At 54.9% G+C, this 21395-nt stretch overlaps 1 protein-coding gene across 2 annotated transcripts; it reads left to right on the top strand.

Annotated features, from left to right (window-relative positions):
* Nucleotides 1-22: 22 nt before the first annotated feature.
* Nucleotides 23-20501, top strand: MVK (mevalonate kinase). Of its 2 annotated transcripts, none has more exons than XM_081251626.1 (11): nt 23-93; nt 1022-1113; nt 1999-2146; nt 4837-4981; nt 6792-6947; nt 10080-10183; nt 10774-10819; nt 14788-14878; nt 15254-15370; nt 18596-18670; nt 19766-20501. In XM_081251626.1, the coding sequence occupies exons 2-11, from the start codon at nt 1036-1038 to the stop codon at nt 19793-19795; spliced, it is 990 nt and encodes a 329-aa protein (XP_081107752.1). In that variant the 5' UTR covers nt 23-93; nt 1022-1035; the 3' UTR covers nt 19796-20501. The 2 variants fall into 2 exon arrangements, with proteins under 2 accessions (XP_081107752.1, XP_081107751.1); XM_081251625.1 differs by having other exon boundaries at nt 18596-18749.
* Nucleotides 20502-21395: the final 894 nt, after the last annotated feature.

Below are 21395 nucleotides of genomic sequence, written 5' to 3'. Positions count from 1 at the left end.
AAGGAAGAGGCCTCTTCCCCCGCGCCGCCCGCGAGCTTGGGGATGGAGTCTCGGAGCGGCTCGGGCTCGGAAGCTGAGGGCCTGTGGCGACAGGTGAGAGGTCGGGGTCCCGGGACAGGGTGGCGCGAAGTCCGAGGCCGAGACCCAGGACGACCCTGGACCGGGCTCCCGGCTTCTCTGGCTTAGTTTCCCCAACTCTGAGAACCCTGACGAGCCGGCAACCTGGAATCTGACAGACCGGATTTGGAGTTTCGGACAAGCAATAGGTCCCCCCACTCCGAGCCTGAGTTTCCCCCCCTAAGAAACAGGGATCACTGTAGTATATACTTAGCGCATAGTGCGGTTCTGCTCTCATGCTATTGAGGTAAAGCCTTAAATGGATGGTAGTTTTGCATTATTTATAAAAATCTAAAACGCGCACACGTACGCCCAGCAAGTCACTTTCTAGGACTCTGTCTTGTAGAGATCCTGACTTAAGTGTGCAAAAAAAAAAAAAAAAAAAAAGTATAACAGCTGTTTTCTGCAGCCTGTTTGTAATTGTGAAACGTTAGAAACAGCCTAAATGTCCAGGAAAAGGTTCCTTCCGGTCCATGATTTCATTTAAATTTCTGTCCTTAATAGTAGTAATAATAAAAACTGGAACCAAGAACAGAGCCATTAATAAGTAACTATGAGTATCTGAGTGATTATGGTGTGCCAGACCGTAAGTGTTTCCCTTGCATTATTTAATTTAACCTTCTCAAAACCCATTGAGGTCAGTACAGTTATTGTCCCCGTGTAACTTTTGAGGTTCATAGCTATTTGAGTGAGTTAGCTAAGATGACATCACTGGGGAGTGGAAGAGCTGGATTTGAACCCAGATCTATTTGATGTGTCTAGCTGACTGCTACCCTGCACTGCTTTTTTTGGGCACATAGCAAATGCTGATGGTAGCTGCCTTTTTTATTATAATGGTGAGCTTGAACTAGGCATTCTCTAAGTTCTGGGGACCTTCCATCCTCTTTCTGGCTTTCCTTTGCAGGACTCCCAGGAGCCATGTTGTCAGAAGTCCTGCTGGTGTCTGCTCCAGGGAAAGTCATCCTTCACGGAGAGCATGCCGTGGTCCATGGCAAGGTATACAAGGCCCCCTGAGCCTTTGAGGATTAGGAACTGCTTCTCCCTGATGCTAACCTTAAAAGAAGCTGAAAGGGAGCCTTGAGGCATAGCTTGGGAGTAACATCAGAGAGGAGGTCAGTTTCTCCCCAGCTGGGCAAAGAAAAGACAGGTCTCAGGCCCTCCGAAGGGCTTCTCTGGCCCAGCCAGTAAGAGAGCAAAAAGATGACATGAAAAGCCCCGTGGGTGGAATGAGGTCACTTAGGAAGTGAGCTTCGGTGGAGAAGAGAAGAGTTTTAAGGACTAAACTCTGGGGAAAACGAATAGGATTCTGCAAAGGAGTCTGAGACATGCATTGTCTCATTTACCTCTTACAACTACCCTCTGATGTTAAACTTTTATTATCCTGTTTTGCAGACGTGGAAGCTGGGACTTAGGAGGGGATCGGTAACTTGATCAAGGTCCCGTACACCTCGGTAGAGCTAGGAGTGAACCTAAGTCTGCTTGAACCCAAAGCCATGCTTTTTCCACTCTTTCAAGCTGTCGTTTTTCATATTTTTAACTTATATTTTTCTTTGAAAGCATGGTGATTATGGGGAAGCCATTCCTTGGTGTTGAGAACGTGTGAAGTTTTACGTGGGGAGGGCAAATATAAGTAGGTATTAACTCCTAATTGATTGGTAGTGGCTGTGCCTAGGCGTGTGGGAGAGGGTGCCAACGTTTGATTAGGAGAGGGTGCCGAGGTTGATTAGCAGTGTTCGCCAAGGGCATAGGTGAGAGTGGCCTGTGTGCTAGTATTTGCCCTCTCTTCTCGGCTCATTGAGAAGGGCCCCTTTTTCCTAAGACAGGAGCCATGCTTGTTGCCAACCACCCTCAGGCTCACTGCTTGTGCCCTTCATTCTATAGGTAGCACTGGCTGTGGCCTTGAACTTGAGAACATTCCTCCGGCTTCAGCCCCACAGCAATGGGAAAGTGGGCCTCAACTTACCCAACATTGGCATCCAGCGGACCTGGGATGTGGCCAAGCTTCAGATGCTGGACACCAGCTTTCTGAGTAAGTGCAGGGAGCAGGAACCAGGTGCGCGAAGAGCCTGGGCCCCGAAGAGAAGGGGAAGGAGGACAGCTGGGCTGTCAGCCCAGGCTGTCCCCAAGGGACCAAAAGCCAGCCACTCTGGGGGTGTTTTCTCTCCTGTCCCCACAAAAATAGCTTCACTTATTTATTAATTTTTTTAAAATTTAAAAACATAAAATGATGCACTGGGTCTATGTGAGCCGTTGGGACAGGTCATCAGGGCCTACTGTTGAGTGAAAAAACACAAGATGCAAAACAGCACGTATAGATTAAGTATCAGTGGGTATGTAAATGCAAAGAGGCCTGGGAAGATGTATATCCACTGACAATGGTGATTAGTTATGTCTTGGAGAGTCCTACGGTCGGGGAGTGGACAAAGGGAGCCTCCCTTCTACAATGTTGTTTTAACAAAGAGAATGTTTTGGTGTTTTGTGTGATTGAAGATCGTTAAAAATAAAAGTAACTTATGTTACTGGAAAATACGGTCAATGCTGAGACGTTGCCAGGAAAAAAAAATCCCCAATTGTCACTGCCTCCCACTCTACCCGCCCCCCACCCAGAACAACGCTAAGCATTTTGGTGTTCATCCTTCTGGGTTATTTCCTGTAGACCAGTAATTAGATTGATTGATTGAGATAGGGAGAGAGCTTGTTTTTTGCCCAAAATTGGATCAAGCCACATAAACTTTTTTTTTCTTTTTTCTTCTCTTTTTTTTCCTTCTTTTTCTTTTTGTTTCTTTCTTTTTCTGTTTTCTTTTTCTTCTTTCTTTTTTTTTTTCCGTATAAACTTCTTAGAAGCCTGTGGGATTATTGCCTTCTTCAATATATTGGGGCTCTCTTCCCATGCCAATAAATAAAGGCCTCGGTGCATATTTTTGCTAGTATTGGGACTGTTTTGTCCACTCCTGAGCAGACACGGTTCGTTCATCAGCGGAGTGACTGTCTGCAGCAAAGCTGCGCTGTGTTCTTCACTCTCAGTGTCTCCTGTCTGGGCTGACGCCTCGTCCTTTGGAACAGTGTCTCCCAGCCAGGGTGGGGCAAGTGAGACTCCTCCAGGGGCCTTTTCTTTTTTTAAAACTAATTAATTAATTAATTTTTTATTTTTGGCTGCGTTGGGTCTTCGTTACTGCATGTGAGCTTTCTTTAGTTGCGGCGAGCGGGGGCTACTCTTCATTGCGGTGCGCGGGCTTCTCATTGTGGTGGCTTCTCTTGTTGCGGAGCACGGGCTCTAGGCACTCCGGCTTCAGTAGTTGTGGCTCGCAGGCTCTAGAGCGCAGGCTCAGTAGTTGTGGCACACGGGCTTAGTTGCTCCACGGCATGTGGGATCTTCCCGGACCAGGGCTCGGACCCATGTCCCCTGCGTTGGCAGGTGGATTCTTAACTACTGCGCCACCAGGGAAGCCCAGGAGCCTTTTCCAGACGGTTCCCTGTCCCCCATGAGAATCAGTCCACATCTAGTCACTCAGCCACTCCCAAACCCTGCAGGGAGATGAAGGAAGAGTTTAAAACCCACAGTTTCAAGCAAGCCTCAGTTCTTCCTTGAGATCCCTGGGGGAGGTTTTTATTGTTGTTGTTTTAACAGTACAGATGGCTTCCTGGCCGTGCCCCTCTCCTATTGAGAATCGGTAGTGGTGGTAGGTGACCCTGTGTATTTGGGTGATTGCAGGGACAGCCTCAATTCAGAGTCACTACTTTGGAGCAACCTGGCCCTTGCTCTCTGTGCTACCCCAGGCCACTCAGCCTGGCCGGAAACATTCCATGAGAACTGGCTGCTGCTTTTGTACGTCAGTAGCATGGATTGAGCAGCCAGGTATAGCGGTACACGTCTCAGACCACCTGTCTGAGACTCCCTGTGTGAGCCTGGGAGGGTCACTTACCTCTCTGAGCCCCTGTGAGCAGCGTCGTGATGCCTGGGAGGGTTGCTGTGAGGATCCCGCAGGGTGGGTGGTGGGTGGAGGCTGTGATATAGAGTGTAGTCCATTCGCAAGGGCTCGTTAGGCTACTTCTCCAAGGAGACAAAGGGGATCTGAACCTTTTGGTGTCAAGTTTTCTGCTAGGTTGCCAGCGTCTGCCACGTTTTTCTTCGTGTTTTTTGTTCCCTCCTAACAGTCCTAAACATGGTGAACATTCGGGCATTTATGTGTCCTGGTTTTATGTGTGTGTCCTGTTCTCACTAATTATGTTTTGGGAGAGGGAAATATTGGGGAAATAATACTTTGGTTTTGATTTTGTACCGTGGAGTTCAGTCCTAGGCCTTTGAGTGATTGTGTGTGCGTGTGTGTGTGTTTGCTTGTGTGTGTTTGAAAAGTACTAGCAATTAAGCCCTTACTGCGTGCCAGGAGCAGTGCTAAGGATACTCTGTACCTTATTTAAACAACCCTGGGAGGATGTACTGCTGTTATCTCTGTTTACCAAGGAGGGAAACTGAGGTGCAAATAGATTAAGTCACCTACTCAAGGTCACAGTAACTGGCACAGTCAGGGCCCAAACCCCAGTCCGCCTGCCTCCCAAGCCTGCAGTCCCCTGACACCCTTGGCTGTGGTGCTTGGACCCTGAGTCCATGTCCATCCAGATGCTGACTCCCGTGATTGCTCGGCCTTGTGTATTCTGGCGTCTGTAATAGCCCCGAGGCCCTCTCACTCACCCGCTTGCACTTGTTTGCCCATGCGACAGAGCAAGGTGACGTCACAGCACTCACCCCGGAGCAAGTGGAGAAGCTGAAGGAGGTGGCGGGCTTCCCCGAGGACTGTGCTGACCACGAGCACCTGGCTGTGCTGTCCTTCCTTTACTTGTACCTGTCCATCTGCCAGAGTCAGAGGTGTGTGCGTGGTCGGGGCAGGGAGTCTGGGTGCGGCCTGCCCCGGAAACTGAGCCAGGGTGGCGGTAGTTTTGGCTGCTGGACGATGCACGGGCTCCTTCCCAGGCTCTAAATAACAGCAGCTGTCCTCGCCACGTGCCAGGAGCCGTGCTAGACCCTATGTGTATGGTCTGCTTTCAATATTCATGGCAACCCCACGAGAAGGACACTCTCCTCATTTTGCACAGGGAGAAACTGCGACCTAGAGACGTAGAGATATTCAGGGCCACACAGCTACTTAGTAAGTGGTGAGAGCTGGGAAATAACTTAGTTCCCTTCAGTGTCAGTGCCTGCCCTTTTAACCCCACACTGCTTCCTCTGGCCTCTTCGATTCAACCAAAGCCAGATTCCATTCTCAGATCCACTGTGTGTCTTCTTCAAGCCATGCCCAGAGAGGCACCCTTGTTCCACATCCCACAGGCTCCAGGGGAACTTCGTGATTAGCAGAGTGAAGCCTGTGTTATGATAAGATCTGGGTTGTCTGCTCTCTCGGGAAAGCCTGCTCCTAGAGGGGCACATTCCTGCTGAGGTGGTATCACATGGTGACAGAGGGCACAGGCTGAGGGTCAGACGGCGTTGGTTCACACCCCAGCGTGACCATTTACTAGCTTGTGTGAGGTTCTTACCCTTCCTGAGCCTCAGCTTCCTCATCTGTAAAATGGGGGTGGTAATAGCACCTACCTTGTAGGGTTCCTGTGAAGTTAAATGAGTTCATTTACTTAAAGTGTTTGATTCAGAGCCTGGCACGTAGCCTGATAAATGTTAGCTATTATTATTATCACCTTCCTCAGAAAAACTATCAGAGGATTAGAAACATTATACATGAAATGGGCCTAGCACTGTAACTGGCACACAGTGCGTGTTCATTGTGATTTGTGGTCCAGAGCCTGAAGGGAAAACCTCGAGGTGCAGCCCTTCACTTGTGCAGCAGACGCTGGCTAAGCGGCCACTGGACCTGGGCGCTGCGCTGCAGACACATTCAATGACGTCTTGACACTTGCTGTCCAATGCCAGGGTTTTCACCTTGATTGGGGAGTATCCCCTTCCGGGGTGAGGGCGGGGGACACATTCCAGAATCTGATGTGGGTGGGGTGGGCATGTGCAGTTTGAAAAGGCAGATTCAGTCTTATAATGTTATATTTGGAAAACGGGAAGAGTGCTTAATGGAAATGATAGAACCTGACGTCTGACAGTTCTCACTGGGGGGAAGTAGAGGTAAGATGCAGTGATTGGGAACTCTCTGCTGATCCAGAGCAGGCCTGTGTTACACGCGGCTGGGAAACGCTGTCCAGCGGGAGAGGCATCCCATGAACACAGTATCAGGGCCCAGGGGGATCATTTGAGGACGGTCTTGAGGATGGGTAGGAATTCCCCTGGGGGAGAAAGGGGTACAGAGCTGTCCTGGGCAGAGGGACCAGCCTATGCTGAGGGCAGGGCCTTGAAAGAGCCTTGCTTGTGTGGGGAGCAGGAAGGAGTTTACAGGAATGGTCGGTGGATCGCGAGGCACTTTTAGGAAGAGCTCCGGTTGGACAACAACATAGTGACTTAAACGATCCTCTCCCTATTTTCAAGTTGTCTGATTCACCATGAGTTTCTGCCATCCAACAGGGGTGCCTTTGGGGTTGGGAGATCTCCCCGAGGTCAGAAAACCGGGCCAGACAATTAGAGTCAGGCCCTGCCCGTGTCCAGTCCTGGGTCTGGGCCACCGGTTCAGCGCTGGCCCCTCACGGCCCTTCAGGAGAGTCACGCTCTGCTGCCTGCTGTGTTTCAGAGCCCTGCCCAGCCTGGACGTCGCCGTGTGGTCGGAGCTGCCCACCGGGGCTGGCCTCGGCTCCAGTGCCGCCTACTCCGTGTGTTTGGCAGCTGCCCTCCTGACGGCATGCAAGGAGATCCCAAACCCGCTGAAGGATGGCCAGGCCGCCAGCAGGTAATCAGGCCCTCGCCTCGCTCCTTGTCCTTCCTGGGCTCCGCACCCCGTGCCAAGAAGAGAGAGGTGTCCCTTGGCCACCTTACAGCTGAGGACGCTGGGGGACAGGGTGGCCACACAGCTAGTGATGGCAGAGCAAGATCTGGACCCGGCGGTCTGAATCCAGAGCCTGAGCTCTTTGCCCCCCACCCGCCACCCCTCCTTGCCTCCTTTGGGTTCAGGTGCCCGTGATTTGGTAGAAAGAGCCTGAGCCCGGATGTAGAGGGCAATGGATCAGAGGAGCCACCGGGCCGCCCCTGCCATCGACTCGCTGAGGGACCTTGGCCAGCCTGCTGCCCGCCCCGCCACCCTGGGAGCCTCACTCAGTGCTCTTTTCTGTAAATGGTGATACGGATACCCGGCGGGTGTTGCCAGCCGGTACCAAATGGTTATGAAAAGCAGTGTAACGTGCTGAGAAATAAACATAGGAGGAGTGTCCGTCAGGTCAGGGCGCCTCCCCTCCCGCGGGTCCTCGACCCACGAGGTCGCAGCGTCTCCTCCGCGGCTTATTGTAAGTCACTGAGGCTTGTCCAGACAGGGCTGCCGGCAGACTGTTTCTGTTACTTGGGGAAACTTGAGAAACCGGCCCGAGCGCAGATAATGCAGTTTGCCCTAGGAGTTGGGGATGAGGCCCCAGCATCCAGCCTGGCAGCTTCTTGGTGACGCCTGCCCTGGGCCCTCATGGCTCCGGGGAGCCCTCCCACTGGGGGGCCTTATATACCAGCCACGTGAGCCCAGCTGTGCTGTGTCGGGGGCTCTGCTGGCTAAGCCCGGAGGTCGCTTTGGTCCCCGTGGCCGCAGCAGGTGTGGGACTGTTGATGTGATTCCCAGTCCAAATTCCCCAGGGCTGCTCTGAAGGGCTTGTGTGCTGGAGAGAGGCTGGGGCGGGGTGGGGGGGGAGGGGCCCGTGGAGGTGGCCGTGGGAAGCATCTGGCAGGTAATGAGCCCGTAATGATTGCACCTGTGGGGGATGTGAGACAGCTCTTCTCCAGAATGGTTTTCAGGAATCTCAGGTTTGCCGGTTAACTGGCTTCTCTCTGGGGCTCCATTTCCTCATCTGAAAGTGAGGGGCAGCACCTGTGATCCCTTGGGTGGGGGGAGCTTCCAGCCTTGACATGTGCTGATCCCGAGATAAGATGGTGACTCAGGACGGAGGCTTCAAGACAGCCGCTCATCACTGTGTGCTGATCACTGATTCTAGCCCAGAGCAGTGAAGGCCGTGTTGCCCTGGGTGTCCCAGATAGACACCTGCCCACAGGCCGGCCAACTGGCTCTGCCTTTCAAAGGATATGGGTGTGTGCGTGCGTGCATGTACACGCCTGTGGGTGAGCCAGTGTCCAATGTGCGTGTGGGTGTGGTCTTTCTCTTGCTGCTTCCTTCCACCCAGTTCTCCCATCATTCCTTCTCAGAAGCTGTGAAGAGAGCAGACCCACCCGCCCTGCCCCCCAGCATTTCCCAATCGTAAGGAAGACTGGAGTTTGCAGAGTGGGCCAGGCCCTGGGCTATGTTCCGCTACCCCTTCCCCACCTTGCTGGCTTGCTCACTCGCTTGCTTTTCGGTCCTGGAAAGGGCCAGTTCTTGTCCAGTTCCAGGAGTAACACAGGCTGCACGGCCTCAGGCTGGACTGCTCTCCCGCTGTGTCTTGCCTCACTGACCTACCTTGTCCCTCAGCCCCTCCATTCAGAACAGGGTGTGCCCCATCCAGCTGGCATCGCACTTCCCAGAGGCTGTAGTTAAGTTCTGGTGGCTTCCTGACATCTGCTCTGTATTAGACTCCAAGCTGCAAGCAGTTAAGGACCACGTCTGTGTGGGCTTAGTCACAGGCACATAGTAGGTGCTCAGTAAATATTGGACAAGTGAGTGAGTCTTGTCGGCACCAAAAAGGTCAGTAGTTAACGAGCTCAGGCTTCCATTAGCAGATGTGGTTCTGATGTCGCAGTGAGTGGTACTGTGATCTGAGCCTCGGTGTCCTCTGCTGTAAGAACGGGGATGGTAATTGTACCTTCCCTTTTAAGTTACTGTGATTGTGAGGGTTACAGATGGTCCATTAGAGAAAGCCTTTAACGCAGTGCTTGGCCCTGGGTAATCAGTAGCTTTGAGCAGTGTTAACTCACTATGAATCATAGCCTCACAACCACCGTGTGAGTCTCAGGTCCCTAAAATCCTCATCTGACAGATGAGGAAAGAGACTCAAAGTGGGTGATTGACTTGCCCAAGGCTCCACAGCAAAGGAGTGGGTGGACCAGGCTTGGAGTGACTCCAGGTGCCGTGATCCCAGGTGGCCTCTTTTTCCGGAGCACATACTCTCCCCTGGGCATTTTACAAAGCACCTGTGTGTTTTTCCATCCCACAAAATCCTCTGTGAGGTAGACATCTTTATCCCTATTTCCCAAATGAGAACACTGAGGGTCGGAGGTGACACAGTTGCTCAGGGACACACAGTGAGTCAGCGGCGGGATGGGGTTCACACCAGCTGCCTGTCTGATTCCCAGCTCAGCTGCACAAGCCCCAGTGGCTTCTGCCGTTTCACGGGGCAGAGACTCGACAGAAAGGAAACAAGAGCTGAGAGAGAAGGTGGGGCAGTGGGGCTGAGCGCTTGCCCTCGTTCGATACTCACATGTTTTGGGTCTGTTCACTGAAACCGTCATTGAGTCCCCATCCCTTCTGGGGAGGCACCGTGGCCGCGGGCTGGGGAGGGATCCCGAGATGACCCACATTCCACACCCCTGCGCTGAGCCTGTGAGGAGGGAGGAGTTACCATCCTACAGAGGAGAGTGAGGCTCAGAGAGGGCAGGCAAGGGGCCCAGGGTCACTCAGCTCGTAAGAGGCAAAAAGCAGGATCCCGTGAACTCAAAGCCTTGGCTCTTTTCACTGCACCAGGCGAAAAGGCATGCTTTAGGGCGTGCTCTTTAGCCGGAGAGGTTCAGAATTGTTTATTTTTCTCTTCTTTATGAGTTCGGGGGCCCAAGCCCCTTTGCCTTTTGGTCTCCAGCAAGCCCAGCCTGTGACCCCTGCCCTCTGCTTCCCTCGGTGACCCCCAGCCCCCTATTCACCACCGTGGACAGTAAAGACGAATCTCTGTGTCTCCTTCAGGTGGACTGAGGAGAGCTTGGAACTAATTAACAAGTGGGCCTTCCAGGGGGAGAAGGTGATTCATGGGAACCCCTCCGGAGTGGACAACGCTGTCAGCACCTGGGGTAGGTGCTGCCTCGGGCCTGTGTTCTTTATTTTTATTCTTTTAGAAATTCTTAGGACAAGCGTAGCTGCCCAGGCTCTGTGGGTTTGGGATGAGCAGCGTCAGTGGGTTCTGAAGAAGATGGCATTTTCCTGGTGGAGGAGGGATGGGGGACGTCTCAGGGCCTCGCACGTCCTGGATCCCAGTCTTGGGGGGTGGGCCAGGGCCTGGGAAGCTACGGTTTCAGTGGGACCCCCAGCCCCAGGGGTCCAGATGGTGAAGCTGCAGAACCATTGTTGTGGGGTCTGCAGACCACACCAGCTGGGCTCCCCTCCGGTGAGGACGCCTGCTGTGGTCCCACCTCCACCCCATCGCCGTGCAGCCCGTCGGAGGGAAGCTGGATGCCTGGATGTAAGGGAGGGACCCCAAGTCCTGGGCGCAGAGCGCCTTCGCGCCCTCCTGGGCCTTTGCTGCCTGAAGTGAGGTGCCTGGTTACGGGGTTGAGTCTAGTCATGGTGACACTCTACCCCTACCCCAAACCCAGCCCCTTTCCCAAGGGGCACAGGTACGGAGCTTTTCCTACGACTCTGACCCACTCTTTCTTCTCTTTAGGAGGAGCGCTCCGATACCAGCAAGGGAAGATTTCATCCTTAAAGAGGTAATTCTGGGGGAGCCGCAGCTTCCGCGTCTGGCAGGGAAGGGGGAGCCTCATTTCTGTGGGAAGGAGTGAGGGGCACGTGCCCCTGGGCGTCCCCTCCCCTGTGTGGTCCCACAGGGCGTGGGCCGCGAGGAAGCCTGCTCTTTCCTCTCCACTTAAGCTCTTTTTTTTTTTGGCTGCACCGTGTGGCTTGTGGGATCTTAGTTCCCTGACCAGGGAGGATTGAACCCTGGCCCTCAGCAGCGAGAGTGCAGAGTCCTAACCACCGGACCGCCGGAGAATTCCCCACTTTAGCTCTTAAATTGCAGAGAGATCAGAGGGGGAGGTCATGCGAGGCTGCGCCATTCCGCTTCCAGGAAGTGGCTGTTTCCCCAGACCTTCATTCAGTTACCTGTTCATCCGTTCAGTTACCTGTTCATCCGTCCATTTGTTCAGTAAACAAGAACTGATACCATCCTGTGTTCCAGATGCCACTGCATTAGGGCCTAGGGGTATAAAGATGAATCTTGGACATAGTCCTGGGCGGTTAGGGACAGACATACACACACAAGCCACCAGAAGACAACATGGGAGTTGCCATAGTGACGGCACCATGGCCGAGCAAGACTGGAGCCCACAGCAGGCTCGTGGGAGTCTGAGTGGAAGGGACATTTAGCAACTTTCAGCTTGTTTTATATTTCCTTCCGCCCTCCCGCCGGAAGCCTTGGAATTACAGAGATGTGTGTTAAATTCCAACACCCTCTGTTCTGTTCGCAGTCAGTGTGGAAACGTGAGCGGCAGGAGTGGAGCCCATGGCCAGCAGGAGCAGGTGCCTCCTGGCTCTTCCCTGAGCCCTCCATCAAGTTGGGGGTGTGTGGGCGGTGGTTGTCCCAGGGTGCTCTGTGGCCTCGGGGCGCCTTTCTACACTCTGAGGGTCCCAGGGCTCCCTGTCACCTTCTGCAGCCAGGGTGGTCTTCTTGGCAGCTGGACAGCAGGTCCCGGCCCTCCGCCTCTGCCAGCTGGGCCACTCCATTCGGGGCTCAGTGACCTGGCAGGCCATGGTGCGGACTCCTTCTGCCTGCACCTCTGGCATCTCCCCACCCCTGCTCTGTCAGCTTCTGGGAGCCAAGCCTGCCTTCCTGAGGACCCACATCAGCGTTTCTTTAGCCTCGGCGCTGCGGACATTTGGGGCTGGAGACTTCCTTGCAGTGGGGGCGGTCCTGTGCAGCGTGGGATGTTTAGTAGCATCCCTGGGCTCTGCCCACCGGATGCCCGTAGCACCTCCCCTGCCTCCCAGTGTGACAACCAAAGATAGCTCTAGACATTGCCACCTGTCCCCTGGAGGGCAAGTCCCCCTGGGTGACAACCACTGCTCCACACAAAGGAGGGAGCGGAGCCATTTAGGAGCTCGGAACAGCTTCCTCCGGCTGCTTGTGGAAGCGATGGCAGGGGGGCCTTGTGCCCAGGTGGCGGCTGGCCCTGCCAGGTGGACCGAATCCATGTGCAGTGAGGGCAGGAGCGAAGGCGGGATGCAGAGGTGCGTGGGCCCGCGCCTGCCCTCAGCCCACGGGCTTTTGGAGGAGGCAGCCATGACTGTGGTCCTCGGCACACAGGTGTCCTCGGGGTTCTGAAGCCGCTGGGGATGACAGTCACAGACAGGCTGCAGATCTGGGGAGTCCTTCATGGGGCAGGGGCAGGTCATTCACTCTGTTTCCTGCGAGCCTGTTGCATCCTAAGCCCTGAACTGGGCCCTGGGGACAGAAGATCAATGCAGATGTGGCCGGGCACATGCGTGGCCTGTGGGGGGAATTAAGAGCTGAGCGCTGGAGGGTTTCCTAGGCATGCGGAGGCGTGGGGAGAGGCCCCAAGGTGTGCACAGTGGCCGGTGGTGGTGGTGGGGTGGTGGCAGATTCTCTGGGGTCCACAGGCTCAAGTTTGAACCCAGCTCTGCCATTTGCCTGCTGGGGACCCTTAGGTGAGTCACTTCTCCTGAGGCCTCTGTCTTCTCATTTACGTAATAGGGATCCTGGGCATGAAATCAGAAACGGTATCTATCAAGTGCTTATTCACTCCTTCCTGACCAAATTCATTCATCCAGTCTACAAATATCTCTGAACAACTACTGGGTGCTGGGGCCTCAGCAGGGAACCCAAAGTCCCGCCTTCACGGAACTCCCACTTTGTGGGAGGACAACCCACAGACAGATGTCTCTGTAAGAGCACGGCAGGCCATCCCCATGGCCTTAGGACACATAAAGCAGAGTGAGGGCCGGAAAGTGAAGGGGGGAGTTGGATAGGCTGATCAAGGGAAGCCTCTAACCAGACGGCATTTGAGCAGAGCTGCCGAGGCCGGGGCAGGTCTCTGGAGGAGGAGACGCACATGCAAAGGCCCTGAGGCAGGAGTGTTCCTGGCGTGCTTAGCAGCAGCCAGGAGGCCAGCATGGCTGAGTGGAGTGAGCTCCAAGGGAGGGCAGAGATGAGATGAGGCTGAGGACATAGCCAGGCCCAGATCACTTACAGGGCATAGCCCCAGGTGGTGGTCACTGGATGCCATAGGACCCTGAGTTTTGTGGGGCCCGCAGGGCTAGCAGCAGGCCCGTTTGCAGAGGACTTTATCTGAGAAAGATGAAGATGTGATACCCAAAGTTCTCCCACCCCGATGGATGGTGACACAGAGCGACCGACCTTTGCTGCTGGCTACAGGGCGCTGCGGCGAGCAGATGGCAGATTCTCTGAGAAGCCAGGAGGCCAGACTCCACATTAATCCCTCCAATGGCTTAAAGAGGAGCCCTTGCACCCCAGACCACGCCTGGTGCTTCTCAATTAAAAAAAAAAAAAAAAAAAGCATTGTTTGCGGAGAGGATCAAGATGCGACCTCCCAGAATGCTGCCCTTTTGAGGAACGGCTTGTCTTTAAAGGGAAGAGAAAAGCCAAATAGAATGTTCATCGTTTGTAAAGTTAAAAAAAAGCCAGTCTCCAAGGCTGAGAATCGATATTAATTTCATGGGCTTATGGGCAGTGAGAACAAGCAGGTTTCTGACAGCCTCTTCCAGCCCTGTTGGATTTTACAATCTTGATCTGTGAAAAGAAAAGCGAATAAACGTTATCAGGGGCCTGTCCATCTCCAGCTATCTCTGGCTAGAGCTCATCCAAATTCCCCACGCTCTGTCTCTGGCCTTGGAGCAGTGCTCTGAAAGGCAGGTTGGGATGACAAGAAACAGTGGCTTAAGTCCCCAAAGACAGCCAACCACAAGGACAATTGGGGTGGTGGCTTTAGGAGGGATTAGAAAGCCCGGAGGGCAGATGAGGGCAGCGGGGTCGTGCTGGAGAGCCGGCTGACCGTGGCCACCCCAGGCCCTCCGTTTTCCCACCTGGGGGTGACTGACTTCCTCTAACCACACCTGGTATCATACCAGGGCCACCGGTCTGGGCACCGTCGAGGCAGGGCAAGAAGTGGCTCAGAGTGCTGGGACCCTGACTCTCCCATAAGGCTGCTCTCCCCTCGCGTTCCTGTGCCCACTGGAGCATCCTTCTCCCCCACGCCCCCTCCATGACCCATCCCTGGTCCTGTGGCTTTTTCTTTTTGAATCTCCAGCACCCTCCTCTCCAGCTCCCCGGGGTGGCCCACAGGACAGAACCTCAGCCCCTTCTTGTACCCTTTGAACTTCTAACTCCATGCATGCCAGGCCCTCCATGTGCATGTTCGCTCGAGGTTGAATGAATGAATGAGTGAGTCACAAGCCAAAGGAAAATGTCCGTCCGCCCAGGGGCCAAAGCAGGGAGGCAGCTGTAGGCGGTGGTGGGCACCCCGGGGTGGGCGTCGGGAACCCATGCTCCCTGGACCTGTCTCCAGCCTGCCATTGACGTCGCCTCCCTGGGCCTCTGCTTCCTGCACTTCCTGGGTCAGGGTGGGGTGGAGTACAGGCGGGCCCCCAGCCCTGACCCAGCTTCCCCGTCCTGGGCTCACCGTGGACCCTCTTCACCCCACAGGCCACCAGCTCTGAAGATCCTGCTGACCAACACCAAAGTCCCTCGCAGCACCAAGGCCCTGGTGGACGGCGTCAGGAGCAGGCTGCTGAAGGTGCTGCTGGCTCCACTCCTGGGCGGGTTCCCGGCAGGGCCACGACACTCACGTTTGGGTGTCCAAGCCCTCCCTCTGCCTCGTGGGTTAGTGTAGGGCAGTGGGGTGGAGGGGACCTGGGAAGGTGCCGTCCGTCCATACCCCCGCCGGGAGGCAGAACAGGGATTGTTAGACGTGCTGGCTTTGCAGTGAGAACCCCCGCTTGGGTCAAGCGTGGCTGGACAAGGCGGGGACCAGGCCAGGAGGAGAGGGGGTTTCCTTAGAGGGTGGGTGTGGGCCCTGGGGACACCTCCTCCCCCTTCCCTGCTGCTGGAGCAGCTGTCCAGTGTCTGCCAGCCCCCAGGCCTCATGGGCCCTCGATCCCTTTCCCTGCAGTTCCCAGAGATCGTGACCCCCCTCCTGACCTCCATAGACGCCATTTCCCTGGAGTGCGAGCGGGTGCTGGGGGAGATGGCGGCGGCCCCGGCCCCAGAGCACTACGTCGTGCTGGAGGTAAGAGCCCGCCTGCAGGATCGGCGTCCCTCACCCATGGAGCTGTCCCAGGCAGGGGCTCCCCATCTGTGCTCAGAATCCCTGGGAGTTAAAACACAGAGGCTGGGCCTGGGCACCCATGTGTGCACCCATGAGCAAGCGTGCCTTCTTTTGAAGCCTCTTCCCAGGTGATTCGGAATAATCAAGTGAACACACAGACAGCACTGAGGGCGGTGCCTGGCATGTGCTAGGTACAACAGGCCAAGTTGGGGATCATGCATGTAAGGACACAGTCCTCCATAGGTCCAGGAGCAATTTCTCCCCTGGCCGCTTCTTTCCCGTCATGTTTGCTAAGTGCATCTATTCATGCAGTAACTGTTTCTCACCTGCATGCTGTGGATCAGACATGGTCTAAAATTGTTCTCTCACTGTCAGTACTCCAGCCACCACCCTGTGCCTAATTCTAGTGTAGAGGTTGAGACCTCACGCTTCGGATTTCCTCAGGCCCAGGTCTGAATCTGGCCTCACTGGAGTGTCTTAAGAGTGCAGTGAGGCCCTGTGGGTAACACGCGAGCACAATGCCTGATGAGCCACCAGCTCAGCCAGAGGGCCCAGGCTCATTCCCAGACCCGGTCCATCTGGCCCAGTGAATGGACTGCATTAAAAAGCCATCTGGCTTCCCTGCAAGAATCAGAAGATCCGGCAGCCCCAGCTGACATAGCTGTGTGGCAGCGGTCAGCTGGAGGTGCCCAGGGGACCCCCTTGAGAGTGGCCCTGGGGTCTCCATTTCTCCGTAGTCCCCACCACTCCCTAAGTATTACCCACAGCCACTATACTCTTTGCCTGGTGCCTCCCTGTCCCGCTGTAGGCATTTGAGCCTGCAGCCCCTGTAATGAGTGGGAACTGCTACTCTCCCAGGTCTCTTCACAAATGATTCCTCACTTAGTCCTACAACAACCTACCTGTGAAGTGGATAAGTTGCCACCCTTTTACAGATACAAAAACCAAGACCTAAAGAGAATGACTTTCCCTAAGGTTTTCCAACTAGTGAGTGGCCCTGAGCTGGGGAGTCACAGACTTATTTGTTTATTCCTTTAGTCAACAATTTTTTTTTTTTTTTTTTTTGGTGCCTCGTCGCACGGCTTGCGGGATCTTAGTTCCCTAACCAGGGATTGAACCTGGGCCACGACAGTGAAAGCGTCGAGTCCTAACCACTGGACCGCCAGGGAATTCCCAACAAGTTTTTAATGAGTATCTACTACAGGCCCGGTGTAGGGACTCCATCTAATTCATTTCTGGGCTTTTGCCCTCATTCCCCCAGCCACCTCCCTCCATTCCCCCAGCCTTTGCCTGCTCATTCTCAATTCCTTTCACGTAGAAAGGAAGGGAACACAGTCCTCCCGAGTAGGAAATTAATAATGATGGAGTGCTGCCTAAAATACACCCTGTTGAGCCCCTGGAGAATGCCTCAGAACAGCACGTCGATTATACATCGTGTATATTTTTGGCTTCAGCAGCCGCTGAAATGTGCAGCTCGCCTCCCGGACAGCTCTGCACTCAAGCCAGCGAGCTGTTCTCCTGTGTCACAGCCTGTCATCTGGTCCTTGACAGATTTTGGATCAGAGTGTGACAGGTGTCTGGAACCTGCCTTGGCAACGTGACACCTGGTGTTCAGGCACAGAGAGAGGCCCCCAGAAGTTTTCCCTCCCATCCAGCCCTCGGGGCTGGTGAAAGGCACCCGAGGCTGCCACTGGGCCATCACGCCTGTCTGCTCGTTTGTCAAAAGTACTGGGGTGTGTGAGGCGGGCTGCGGGGAGGAGGCAGACCCGTCCCTGCCCGACGGCTCCAGGCAGGAGAACCAGGTGGGCCTCGGCAGACAGCCCTGTGATTGGCAACCCTTATGGCACACAGGCGCTCCCAGGACCCCGGGGCAGAGCTGCATGCTGTCAAGCCGCACACGGCAAGAAGTGGGTGGCGGGAGGGATGCCAAGGGTGCTCTCAGAGGCGGGGTAGATGCACGCTTCACATCAGGCAGACCCGGCTTCCCGTGCCAGCTCAGTACCTTACTAGCTCAGTGACCTTAGGCAAATCACTTTCTCCTCTGAGCCTCAGTTTTCCCCTTTGAAAGCTGGGGATGATGGTAGTGCAACCGTTAAAGTACTAACAGCAGCTGACGTTTGCCAATCACTTACCCCGTTCCAGGCATCATGTGAACAACACCTTATTCCATCCTCACAGCAATGAGGCAGATACTCTTACAATCCCTGGTTTACAAGGGGGGAAACTGAGGCTCAGAGTGAAAGGCCTCTTCCCAAGACACACGACCAAGAAGTGGCAGAGCTGGGACCCAAACCCAGGCCCCTCTGCCTCCAGATCCCACATTTGTAACTTCCCTGCAGACCGGAGCTCATCCTCAGAGCCTCAGCATCTAGCAGGGTGCCGGCAGCATGTTGAAGGGATTTGCCAGACACCGATGGAGTAAAAGAAATGTAAATAGGGAACGCCTGGGCAGTGAGGGTTGTTAGCTTTGTTATTTCATCAACCTGCATCTTGTTTGATCTGCAGGAGGGCAGGAATTTTATTATGCATAATCAAAGAAACCTGAACAAACATTTAGCAGTTTCCCCCACTTGTGACCTTCTTAGAACTACAAACCTGTTCTTATTCTGAAGATCGGTACCTGAGGGAGCTGTAGGATGGCATATTACTTGAGACTTCTTTTCCTGCAAATGATAGAAATCCATCTCAGCTAGACGTGAGCAGAAAAGGAATTTATTGGCTTATAAGTGAGACGACCAGAGGGGACAGCTTCAGGCATAGCTGGATCCAGGGGCCAAAGATCTAGTCTGAAATCTCCATCTTCTCTGTAATCTCTGACCATGTGCAGGGAAGATAACTCTGGCGGCCTACCTCTGAAGTCCCCCAGTTTTGGCAGCTTCCAAGGAAAGAGGCAGAGTAAACCCTGGGAGGGATCTCACTGGCCCAGCTGGGGTCACAAGCCTGATCAGTCCCCATGGCCGGAGCCTTCTGTGGCCAGGCCTGGGACATGTGCTCACCACCAGCTCCATCCCAGCCCCGTGGGACGTCCTGCAGGAAGGAGAGGTTCTTTTATCAGTGGAGAGGGACAGTGTGCTGGGTAGTCAGAGCCGTTTGCGTTCCCAAACCAGCAGCTGTCATGTGGACAGGGCGGGCACAGGACCTCGACCTCAGGCAGACCAAGCAGGAACAGAGACCTCTCTCCCTCAGGAGCTCATCGACATGAACCAGCACCATCTGAATGCCCTCGGTGTGGGCCATGCCTCGCTGGACCGGCTGTGCCAGGTGACCGTGGCCCACGGACTGCACAGCAAGCTCACTGGCGCGGGCGGCGGGGGCTGTGGCATCACGCTTCTCAGGCCAGGTACCCAGGGGATGGGCAGGGTTCCACCTGGGCAGTTCCCTTGGGAGAAAGAAGAGGCCTCTGAACAGTCTCAGCTCTGCTATATGGCCTTGGTCAAGTGAATTAACCTCTCTGGGCCTTTGTTGCCACATTGGTAAAATAAGGGTGCTAGCAATCTAGTTTATGTAAGATTGTTGCCTAGATTCAAGGAGGAAAAATGCACTTAGAGAGGCTGGTGCCGGGCTTGTTCCTACCACCTCCTTACCTGCCGAGCCTCCCACAAGCTTGAGAAGTAACCAGGACATTGTCACCACCAACCCTACCAGCCTTGCATCCCCTGCTGTCACCTCTTGATGGGGCCACGATGCGGGCTGACCTTGCTACAAAAGAAAGGGGTCTCTTTCCTCGTAGTCTCTGGGGAAAGAGCAGGGCCGAGGATGAGGAACGGGCTTATAGCAGCCCCTGTGCTGGGCTGGGAGTCACTGCTCCTTTTGGTTTCCTTTCTCTCCGTCTCTCCTTCTTGGCCTCCTCCTCCTTCCTTTTCTTGTCCTGCTTTTCCCCTTTGCTCTGCTGTAAGCCCTCAGTGGCCCACAGAGGCCCCCTCTGCCTCAGTGGGACTCCCAGGCCTCAGGGAGTCACCGTGTCCTCACTTCAGGAGACCTTGACTGTGGGGACCTAGTTCAGGTGGCGATGACGATGGCGAGAGAACATTTCTTGAGCGTGTGTGGTGTACCAGGGGCTGTGCCAGGCTCTCCACCTGCAGTAGCCCATGCCAGCCTCACCGTGACCCTTGAGGGGTAGGTCTCATTATTGGCCCCTTTCCCAGATGAGGAGACTGAGGCTGAGAGAGGGGAAGTCATTTGTCTGAGGCCCCACGGCTGAGCCAAGGCCAGATCCTTGTGACTCGGGATCCACAACCCTCCCAGGGAGGGTGCCAGGCTCGGCATACCAACAGGAGGACCAGCCCCTGGGCCTGTGTTGTGAGCACAGGGAGTGGATCGTTGTCAGGGGTGACCTGCCACCCTTCCTCCCCACAGGTCTGGAGCGGCCAGAGGTGGAGGCCATGAAGCAGGCGCTGACCAGCTGTGGGTTTGACTGCTGGGAAACCAGCATTGGTGCCCCTGGTGTCTCCGTCCACACGGCCGCCTCCCTGGACGCCCCTGTCCGGCAAGCCCTGGATGCCCTCTGAGATGAAACCACCCCGCCACAAAGCCCCTTCCCGGATTATTCTGGGCACTGGAGTTGACCTCTGTGCCGGCCAGTGGGCACCCAGCTCCTGACACTGACCGGGAGGCCCCCAGCCCCTCTGTGACGTCCCTCCCACTGGCCATGCCCCCCAGTGCCCGGAGTGAGTCAGGCGGCCCAGAAGCCATGTCTGTGTTCTACAACATTCTCTGGAGCCGGCGGGCAGTGGGGCCATGTGGAGTCCTCTGAGACTCAAGGGCCTCTTTCCTGTCCTCCCTGAAGCGCCCACAGACCCACAAATCCCCTGGCAGGGCTGCTTGGATCCGAGATGCAGGGGTCTGGTTCCCAGAGCAGCGGGCCTTCTCCCTCCTTCCACCTCTGCTCACCTCCCCCAGGAAGCCTTCCCAGGCTGTTCTCTCCAGCTAGATTGTGGGTCCCCTCGGGGGGTGTCCGGGTGGTGGTCTTTGTCTTCTACCCTGCAGCCCAAGGGTTGGCCAAAGGCAGGGTTGATGTGCAGTTTCTTCCAGCCTGAACCCAAGGGATTTGCAGAAAAGATGGCAAAGGGAGAATAAAAAGATCTTGAGTAAACGGTGCTTTACTCGTGTCCGGAAAGAGGGGGAGGGTCTGGTAGTGTCCAGCTGCCCACACCTTCCTCTCCTGTCCTGTCCCTTCCGCAGCCACTTTCTCAGTGGAAAGAAAGGCTTTAGGTCACTTGGTTGTGTGTCTCGGGGGATGGGACGGGGTTTCCCCAGATGGCCCTGGCCAGACAGGGACGGATGCCCAGACATCAAGCTCTCAGCCCCTCAGCAGAGCTCCAGCCCGCTTTTCCAAAAAGGGGAATTTTAAGCTTCCTTGCTTCTCAAATCGTGAGTACCCACTAATCCGCAGACTTTTTTAAGAAATGGAAACAAACCTGCTGTAGGTCATGGAACATTCCTTTCTTTCTAAAACTGACTGGGGGTGGGAAAGAGACGAGCACTGGTAGCCAGTGCCTGGCGCCTGCTGGCCCTATTTGAACTTTGTATTGCAAGTCAAGGCTCTTTATGAAATGGCAGAATCCATACAAAAACTCTGGTAGCTAGCACATTGCCACCAGAAGCTCTGGAAGCCCTGGGTCTGCAAGAGGCCGGACAAGAAGTTTGGGGGGCTGGGGCAGGGAGTGCAGGATTTGGTTAAAATGGCTCTGTGCTTCTGCCCTTGACCACTAGGGGGCAGCTGGCTTCTTTCCCAGCATCTTCACGGGGAGGGTGAGTAGGAGCCAGCCTTAGAGCAGTCTCTCTGCCCCCCACACCAGGGTTCTCCAGGTTCCGCCTGGGGTCACTGCCAGGAATCTGAGGGCGATAGGAAGAACATCTGCCCCAGCTTAACATGTGAAAATGGCCCTAGCATCACTGATGGGGGGTTGCCTCTCTCCGCCCTTCAAAACAAATAATGCATAAAATGATAATACTGAGGGCACTGTTCTAAGCACTGTCCCTCAGT

Source organism: Mesoplodon bidens, assembly GCF_964165515.1.
Source record: "Mesoplodon bidens genome assembly, chromosome: 13".
Lineage (NCBI taxonomy): Eukaryota > Metazoa > Chordata > Mammalia > Artiodactyla > Ziphiidae > Mesoplodon > Mesoplodon bidens.
The sequence above is the reverse complement of the archived record's forward strand: the minus strand, read 5'-3'. Positions and strand labels throughout refer to the sequence as shown.

Excerpts from the sequence above, each read along its gene's own strand:
- MVK (XM_081251625.1), top strand. The coding sequence starts at position 1,036 with ATGTTGTCAGAAGTCCTGCTGGTGTCTGCTCCAGGGAAAGTCATCCTT. Across the intron at positions 10,820-14,787 it reads AAGATTTCATCCTTAAAGAG|GCCACCAGCTCTGAAGATCC; the intron begins GTAATTCTGGGG and ends TTCACCCCACAG. Across the intron at positions 18,750-19,765 it reads CATCACGCTTCTCAGGCCAG|GTCTGGAGCGGCCAGAGGTG; the intron begins GTACCCAGGGGA and ends TCCTCCCCACAG.